Source organism: Cricetulus griseus, unplaced genomic scaffold (genome assembly GCF_003668045.3).
Source record: "Cricetulus griseus strain 17A/GY unplaced genomic scaffold, alternate assembly CriGri-PICRH-1.0 unplaced_scaffold_1, whole genome shotgun sequence".
Classification (NCBI taxonomy): Eukaryota; Metazoa; Chordata; class Mammalia; order Rodentia; family Cricetidae; genus Cricetulus; species Cricetulus griseus.
This window is the reverse complement of record NW_023276808.1, coordinates 7,679,370-7,688,961: the sequence shown is the minus strand read 5'-3', so window position 1 is coordinate 7,688,961 and position 9,592 is coordinate 7,679,370. Positions and strand designations below refer to the sequence as shown.

The following is a 9,592-nucleotide window of genomic DNA, read 5'->3' as shown; positions in this document are numbered from 1 at the left end:
ATATCATTTAAAATCACAGTGCAAGTGTTACAGCTATGGAGGGAAATGCATCCCTAATGTCGTAAATCAGTCTATACCTTCATCTGAGAAGGAAAAATAGCCTGGATACCTGCAGCTTTGAATAGAAAGGTATCACGAGTTTTGAGAAGTAAAGGTATTACTGATTCTTTGGATACCAAGAGGTCTGAAGAAAATTCTATCCTGAGTGTCCAATGTCAGGCTACATATGCTGCTGTGAAGGGAAGGAATCCAGGAATCACACAGATGTGAGGAAAAAGTTATTCTGACTGTCAGGATTTTAGGCTCTACATGAAGTTGTGTTAAAGGGGGGATGGTCTCTGTGCAGGATGTAGCACTCCATCTCCTTTCTCAGAGAGAAAGAACCATTGCAACTGAGATTTGCTCCACTCTGCTAAGAGACTTTACTGCCAAATGTGACCATTGCTTCTCTTCTCTTCTCTTCTCTTCTCTTCTCTTCTCTTCTCTTCTCTTCTCCACTAGGGAGTTTCCAAGAAATGATAAATATTTTTATTTAGCACCAGCCCAAAGTGTCACTTCTCTCCTTCACTCAACTATGGGGGAAACGGCTCCAGAAATGTAGCACTGTGCTACTTCACCAATGACAAGTTTTTTCTCCCACTCTGCTCCCCTAAGGGAGTTTCCCAACGGAGGTGTATGTTGATTCTCTGCTCCATTCCACTAGGTAATTTCACATTCACTCTGTCAAAAGAAGGTCATGACTGAAAATAATGGACGAGATTCATTTGAGAAGGAGGAATTCAGGAAAGTGGCTCCTACTACCATTGTGGAAAATGCTATATTCCAACTGAAGAAGCACATAGTTTATATATGTCTTCTTAGAGACATATGTTTTTCATGGAGAATATTTCTCAGCATGTTACTTGGTAAAATTTCAATTACTGAGCTTTAAAAATCTTTGAAATTGGCTGAATTCCTACTTGGGAATTTTTTTTTTGGTTTCACACTTAGTTTTCTTTGTCTTTGCTTTCAGTCCCAAAGTGTGTTTCTTTCATTGGTCCGTTTTAACCATTTGTCTTATTTCAGAATGTCTTATTTTGGCTCCAGCTTCACAGAAAAAATGAGTTTCTCTCACTGGGTCTGGTTTCTGAATGGGGTGTTGTTTCATTGCCTCAACCTTTTGCACTACAAATATGGCTTCATAAGTTCATAAATTTATTTTTACATGATTGTGCTGGAGAAACAATATAAAAATGGACATCATAATGTTTGCACAGATTGTTGACACTCTCAAATTACTGCTACAAAAGAAATATTGTTGTGTAAATGGTTGGGAGTGTGATGGCTAAAGATCCCACTGAATACTTGATAATGAAAAGCCCTCACAATCTTTTTTAGGTACTCAAAAATGATTGAAAGTTGGAAAGGCTTTATCAGGTTGATTACATAAAAAGTTCAATCTTGTATGAAGTGCACAAATAAACCACACTGTCTAAATTTATACTTTCACTAATGAATTATTTTTGTGGAATGATGTCAAAGACTCCTGGTTATATGGAAAAGCTTTACCACACTGATTACCTTAAATGGTTTGTCTACAATATGCGTTATTTTATGGTTTTGAAGGAACAATTTACATGCAAAAGCTTTTCCACACTGACAGCATTCTTAGAGTTCCTCCTGTTATGTGTCCTTTTATATATCTGAAGATGAATTGGCCAAGCAAAGACTTTATGGGATTGATAAGGTTTATATGGTTTCTCTCAAGTATGTGCACTTTTATGCACTTTAAAAACACTTTGAAATGCAAAGATTTTATCACACTGATTTCATTCATAATGTTTTTGTTCTTTATGTGTTCCTTCATGCATTTGAAGTGAAATGTGCTGAACAAAGGCTTTACCACACTGAATACATTCATAGGGTTTCTCTCCAGTATGTGTCCTTTTATGTATTTGAAGATGGCTATTACGAGCAAAGGCTTTACCACACTGATTACATTCATAGGGTTTCTCTCCTGTATGTACTCTTTTATGCATTTGAAGATGACTATTACGAGCAAAGGCTTTACCACACTGATTACATTCATAGGGTTTCTCTCCAGTATGTGTTCTTTTATGCATTTGAAGATTACTGTGATGAGAAAAGACTTTACCACACTGATTACATTCATAGGGTTTCTCTCCAGTATGTGTTCTTTTATGCATTTGAAGATTACTGTGATGAGAAAAGACTTTACCACACTGATTACATTCATAGGGTTTCTCAACAGTATGTGATCTTTTATGCACACGAAGAACACTGTTATAAATAAAGGCTTTTCCACATTGATTGCATTCATAAGGTTTCTCTCCAGTATGTATTCTTTTATGCATTTGAAGAGTATTTTGGTGAGAAAAGGCTTTACCACACTGACTACATTCATAGGGTTTCTCTCCAGTGTGTCTCCTTTTATGCATTTTAAGATGACTGTGACGAGCAAAGGCTTGGCCACACTGATTACATCCATAGGGTTTCTCTCCAGTATGTGTTCTTTTATGCATTTTAAGAGTACTTTGGTGAGGAAAGGCTTTACCACACTGAATACATTCATAGGGTTTCTCTCCAGTATGTGTCCTTTTATGCGTTTGAAGATGACTGTGCTGAGAAAAGGCTTTACCACACTGATTACATTCATAGGGTTTCTCCCCAGTATGTGTCCTTTTATGTATTTGAAGATGACTATTACGAGCAAAGGCTTTACGACACTGATTACATTCATAGGGTTTCTCGCCAGTATGTGTGTTTTTATGCACATGAAGTGCACTCTGATCAGTAAAGCCGTTACCACAATGATTACATTCATAAGGTTTCACTCCAGTATGTCTATTTTTATGCGTATGAAGATGACTGTGCTGAGCAAAGGCTTTACCACACTGATTACATTTATAAGGTTTCTCTCCAGTATGTGTCCTTTTATGTATTTGATGAGTATTTTGCCGAGAAAAAGCTTTACCACACTCATTACATTCATAGGGTTTCTCTCCAGTATGTGTCCTTTTATGTATCTGAAGAGTATTTTGCTGAGAAAAAGCTTTACCACACTCATTACATTCATAGGGTTTCTCTCCAGTATGTGTTCTTTTATGCGTTTGAAGATGACTGTGCTGAGAAAAGGCTTTACCACACTGATTACATTCATAGGGTTTCTCCCCACTGTGTGTCCTTCTATGCATTTGAAGTTTACTGTGACTAGCAAAGACTTTACAACATTGGTTACATTCATAGTGTTTCCCTCCACTATGTGTTGTTTTATGCCTTTGAAGATGACTGTTATGTGCAAAGGTTTTAAGACATTGTGTATATGCAGAACGCTTCTCTCCAGTTTGGCTTCCTTCATGCCTGCAAGGAAAATAGGCATGTAAATGTTTTACCACCTTCAATACAATGTTAAATCTTGAAATCTGTATAGATTAATATTGCAATTTGTTGCAGTTGTGAAGAAGAATCATATCTTACAGACTTATCACTGTTTTTACACTCATATTTCCCCTACATTAAGGGTTGTTTTCAAACTTTGAAGAGATTGTTTTGCATCTTTGAAGATACAACTACAGGTATAGTCCTCTAATATATGTTTTTAATTTTTAGTACCTTTATCTACAGGTGATTTTTTTTACATATTGAAGAGAACTGGGAAAATTCAGATCTTTATCACCATTATTGAATTTTGAAATTTTCCTACACTTTGGGTCCTACTACCTTTGCTAATGAACTAGAACAAGCAGAAGTATGTACACAGTCCTAGATTCATTGGCCTTTTCTTCAGAGTGAACTTGTTGGTGTATTATCAATGAAACAGGAAAATAAATTACTTCTACACATGAATCAAATTCAACAAGTATGCTTAAATTGGCAGTACTAAATCTCTTTTAAATATTCTGTGGGAGTGGTATATTATGCTGTCCATATTTATTTGCTCATATGGCTTGTATCCTGAGTCACACATGATGTTTAGTAAAGGAAGTTTACAAAGAAGAGGCTTCCATATTTACTTCAATTTGACTTTCTGTTCTTTATATACATGTGCTACAGAGATGAAGGATTCTCTGCAATACCTGCCTCTTGACATTTGAGAGTAATTTGCCAAATCACTAAACTTACAAAAGTAACAGCAATTACATGAGTAAAACTAAATTTTCTGTGCAGTTTTTTCTCAATGGAAGGTATGGAGATATGCTTATCACATCAATCATGTGTATACCTTTAGTGATATAGGGAGTAAGAACTGAATGGAATTACATTCCTATAGCATGGCTCTCATGGTGTGATGATTCAAGTGGTAATTTCTCTTATGTTGTTGTTTCCTTATCTTCATTCTCAAAATGTTGTTTTTCTAATTGTAGTTCACTTAATGGAAATTGAGTTGCATGGTTTATTGAGAATTTAACAATCTTCAATGCAATTTAAGCTGTGCCTAATTACCCTGATGTTTCTGTTTCAAAATTCAGGACACATTTCAATTTCTTCAGAGACACATTTCTATGAGCTTGTAAATGAAAATTACCTTTCATGTCGTTTAGAACTTGTGCACTGCTCTTCAGTAGTATTGTCTTCCCAACTGTATCTTAAAATGTAGTGCCAGAAAATATACATTTACTATTGAAAAATGTGCAAAATTTAAGTTATTGTCTTCAGTGAACTTTAGAACATTGATTTATTTAACACATTCTTTTCTCTCTTTCAATAAAATTAAAGAAGAGCATCAATAACCAATTGATGTTGTCCTATTTTTTAAAATATAAAGTAAAATACAGTCTTACCTATATCAGTGAGGTTCTTGTAGGTCTCCAGCATCACATCTTTGTAGAGATTCTTCTGAGAAGTATCCAGCAAAGTCCACTCTTTCCAAGTGAAGTCAATATGCACATCATCATAGGTAATGGGATTCTAAAATATCACATACATGCGTGCAACTGAAAACATAATACTGACAATATTCTATATGTATATTTCTGTAGAACAGTATTTTAAGATATGTTACTTTTATGCAGGATACAGGCAGGAAAACACAACTGATGAAATTTGCCAATACAAGGCAGAACAGTATTTCAAATTTCCTGCTTCACTGAAAGGTCTGAGTGATACAGTAGTCCTGTAGACTAAAGATGGATACCCAATGTTGCAGAAAAAGTTTGGGTAACTGTCCAGGCACTCAGGTGTCTCTGTCATTTGTAAAGTCTAGGAAGTTGCCTGCAATGCATTTCCTGTTTACATAGGTTATAATAATTCATTCTTTGGTCTTGGATGTAATTGAAGACTAAACAGTTATAGTTGCAGTTTTTCTTTAATTTTTAGAGAAATGTATTTATAGAATTTAATTAAATACAATCCCAGTGATCACAGTGAATCACAGTAAAATCCATAGATGTAGAGAGGCTAAGTAACTAGGGGAGTGTGTTGATGACTTCCTTGTAGAAATTCAACTTGTCTGAAGAAAAAAAGATAGAGCTTGATACTATCTAACCAAAGAGGTGTAGAGGTCTGTACAGACGGCTGGCAGAAACAGGAAGTGAAATGGGTGGGCAGAGATAGATATACGATGGGTAAGGAGAGAGGGGATATAAGCAAAATGATACAAAAAACTCGCAGTTTTCCAATTGGAAACTAGTGAGGTAAAGCTGGCTTTGGCTTACACTTTCTCTATCATCTCTCAGCATTTTCCTCTATATCTCACTCCAGGTTTTTATTATTTAGACCAAATAAGAACTCCAATTACAGGGGAGATACATGGGTCTCTCAGGGTGTAAAAAATGAGATGTTCTGGATGCAATGATGGCAGGTAGGGATGTTACAAGAAAAGATCAGGTAAGGATGGGGCACAGGGGAAGAAGATGCAGAGAGATGACTGCAATGGGGGAGCTTTTAACAGGCATTGTGGAAACAGTGCAATGAGAATTTCCAAGAACCTGTAAGGGTGACCTTATTGAGGACTCCTAGTAATCAAGAATACAAAAGCTGAATCAGCCATCTTCTGTTACCACATAAGGATCCCATTATTGGATTGGGAAACCAAGGCAGCCACAAAATTAGAGAACCACAATTGCCCTGCATGCAAAATATTCTGGTGCAATGGTGGATCAGACCTTCAGCGGCATCCAACAAATGACTGTTTAAACTTGAAGCTCTAGCTCTGAGAGGAAAACCATGCCTGATACTACCTGAGGATCCAAGGAATCAGAACTTGAATGTCTTCGAGAGCTATTGTAGAACAAAATAAAATTAATCAAGATAAAATTCAATGAAAACATTCATAAGTATACTTTGCTATAATCACAAATTGGTGCTTAGCTCAATTGTCATCAGAGAGGCTTCTCCCTGCAGCTGATAGGAGGACATGTGGAGATCACTACCCAAACATTAGCTTCAGCTCTATGAATCCTGTGGAAAAGGGGGTGAAAATTGTGACATCCAGAGAGTTTGCAGAATAGAGGAGAACCTGGTACACAGAATGAACTGAGCAAGGGTCATAGGTGTTTACTTATGGTATTGCTACAAGTAGGTCTTGTAGTGACTCTTTTGACTGATCTTGGGAGACTTTTCCTTCTACTGAATTACCTTGGTCAGGCTTGTATAAGGGTTTGTGCCTTGATTTACTTTACCTTGTCATGATGTTAGGTTGATATCCATGGGAAGCTTTCTATTTTCTGAAGGGAAACAGAGTAGCAGTGGATTTGGGGGAATGGAGATTGGAGACAGGGTTGGAATGAGTGGAGGTAGGGGAAACTGTAGATTTAATCCAAGTACATTTATCCTCATAACCTTTAATATCCCAAAAAGGTGAAATTTCCAAATTCTCTTCTGATACTCAAGACAGTCTCTTGACTGTTACATTTTGTAAAATTAGGAAACAAATTAAGGATTTCCAACATACACAGATGGGCACAGAGTACATTCCTATTCATAGTAAGAGGAAGATGGCTGCATTCCAGCCCCAAACTCAGGAAGACATCCCTTACTCATGTACATGTCACACCAGCAAGAATAACAGGTGAGGGAGAGCTCTTGGTCCCCAGACTGATAGCTGGGAAACCAGCATGAGACGGATCTAGTCTCCCTGAATGTGGGGGTCAGTGAGGAGGCCTTGGGAATCTATGGGGCCCCTTTTAGTGGATCAGTACTTATCCGTAGCATCGGAATGGACTTTGGGAGCCCATCCCACATGGAGGGATAATCCTTGAGCCTAGACACAAGAGGGTTGTCATAGGCCCTGTCCCAATGGATATAATAGACATTGAAGAACCCCTACGAAGGCCTTATACTCCTTGGGGAGCAGATAGGGTATGGGATAAGTAGGATGTTAGTTGGGGGGATAGAGGAGGGGGGAGGGAGAGGCACCTGGGATTAACATGTAAAATAATCTTTCTCATAAAAAAATAAAAACTGAAAAGAATAACAGGTAACGTGGCTTACCAGCTCATGAAACATCCACAGTACCTACATTCCCACACAGAATCCTCCAATATCTCATTAGCTGCTACCCTCAAATCCATGAACCCATGAACAAATTGGATGAATAACCTCTGTTCAAGTGTAGTTAACCAAAGTCAGAAGAACAGCTAGGCAAACTGAGGCAGAGAAACCCTTCTGGACCAGAGTTCATGCCAGCTATATGAAATACACATTGGTTCCTCTCCAGTGGATATTCTCCATTATTTCAATAACCCCCATCACTATTTACAATCCATCTCTATGTTGTAGCCTCCAAATTTAGAAAAATCCCTGTGCTTAAACGAAGGATACACCATTTTCCAGAATTCCATATGAGCCAAGTGACCACAGAACTTTCACCATCTCTCCATGCCCCCTCATCACTATCACCAGGGGTCACCCTAACCATGCCTCCTGTGGCTGGCTACATGTGTAACTGGCCACGCCCCCTAGGGTGTGAATGGTGTAATGAGAAGGTAATTTAAGTGTAGGGGACACATGTGGGAAAGCCCCTCTCTTTTCCCTGCTGTTTTTGCTTGCACTACTTTTAATTTAATTCACTTATCAGTGAATTACCAATGCATAATCATTCTCATAAAAAATTAAAATATATATATGTGATTATGCATTGTTAATTCACTGATAAGTTTCTCTCCTCTCTTCAGTTTTTACAGCCTCAAACTTTGGCACTACTCCCTTCCGGAACAAAGAGCATACCAACAGCAGGATTTCCAGCCCAAACATTGTGGTAAGAATCCCTGTTCAATCATGAGCCACACAGATCAGAAAATCATAGAGCAAATAGAAGTCACGAAAAAAAAAAAACACCCTGTCAACAAAGGAAAACTGAGAAATCGGCACCTAGACCCACAATCACCTCAGACAACCAGACACCAGCATAAAAATTCAACCAAAAGCCACCACAGCAATGAGTCACTGCCATATTCTGGATATCCTACTACAGTAAGCCATAAATATTCCAAGACATTTGAAGACCAATTAATACCAACTTTATAAAGATGACAGAAGTCCTTAAAGTTGAATTGAATTAATAATCCCCTACAGAATTCAGGGAAAGTATAATTGAAATATTGGAGAAAATTAATAAATCCCTTAAGGAAAGTCAAAAACAAACTAATAAACAGTTGATGAAATGGATGCATCTGTTTAAGAACTAAAAATCAAAATAGAAGCCATAAAAACGACAATTGAAGTAATTCAGGAAGTGAAAATCTATGTAATCCAACAGCACCTATAGAGGCAAGCCTCAACAAAAGTATACAAGACATGAAACAGAGAATTTCAGGCTTTGCAGGCATGATTTTTGAAACTGACATCCAGAACATCTGCAACACTATGAAAACATCAAATATAAGAATGATAGGAATAGAATGTGAATAAACTCAGGCCAATGTCTCAGAAGATAGTTTAAAAAATTCATAGTCAAGATTGTCCTAAATTAAAGAAGCATAGAGGAGAACACAGCCAACAGAATCATAGAGGCTCACAGGGGTCTGCACCAGGCTTGATGAGGATGTCCTTCTGTATATATGTTTCTATCATTTGTTGATAAATAAAACAGTGTTTGATCAAAAAGGCAGGAAGATATGCAGGACTAGGAGAGGAGGAGGATTTTGGAAATTTTGGGCAGAGAGACTCCACCTGAGACAGATGTGATATAGCCAGCAAAGAATCAACGGGTCTGGGCATGCTCCAGTATGCCAAGGCCACGTGGAAATACAAACATTTGTAGAAATGTGTTAATAATCAGACAGAGTTAGCCAATAAGAAACCCTAGCGATCAGCCAAAAGTTTAATAATTAATATATCATATGTGTCCTTGTTTATTGCTGAGAAGCCTGGCAGTACCTGGCAGGAGAAGAAAATCCAGCAGCACATGTCTTCTGTTATTGTTTTATGTCTTCGTGTTTTGTGTAACTACTGACAGTAGAAGTGGGTGTGTGTCTCTGACTCTCTTTCATGCCCTTGGAATCCTCGTTCTCCTGCTAGTTTGCCTCATCCAGCTTTGATAGTAATGTTCATGTCTTGTCAGATTGCAATTCATTATGCAGAGTTTTGGTGATATTTTTGAATATGTTATATACTCAGAAGGTAAATGGAGGAGGACCTGGTGGAGACTGGG

The 9,592-nt window shown here is 37.6% G+C and overlaps 2 protein-coding genes across 2 annotated transcripts in view; one reads left to right on the top strand and one right to left on the bottom strand.

Moving 5' to 3' along the window:
* The window catches only part of LOC113838983 (zinc finger protein 431-like), a 662,051-nt gene that overhangs the window by 242,254 nt on the left and 410,205 nt on the right, over positions 1-9,592 (top strand). The gene's annotated exons all lie outside the window — the stretch shown is intronic.
* The window catches only part of LOC113838582 (zinc finger protein 431-like), a 172,906-nt gene continuing 165,122 nt past the window's right edge, over positions 1,809-9,592 (bottom strand). Inside the window, exon 5 of the mRNA XM_035453525.1 lies at positions 1,809-3,295. Coding sequence (XP_035309416.1) covers positions 1,809-3,295 — 1,487 coding nt within the window. The remainder of the gene's footprint in view (positions 3,296-9,592) is intronic.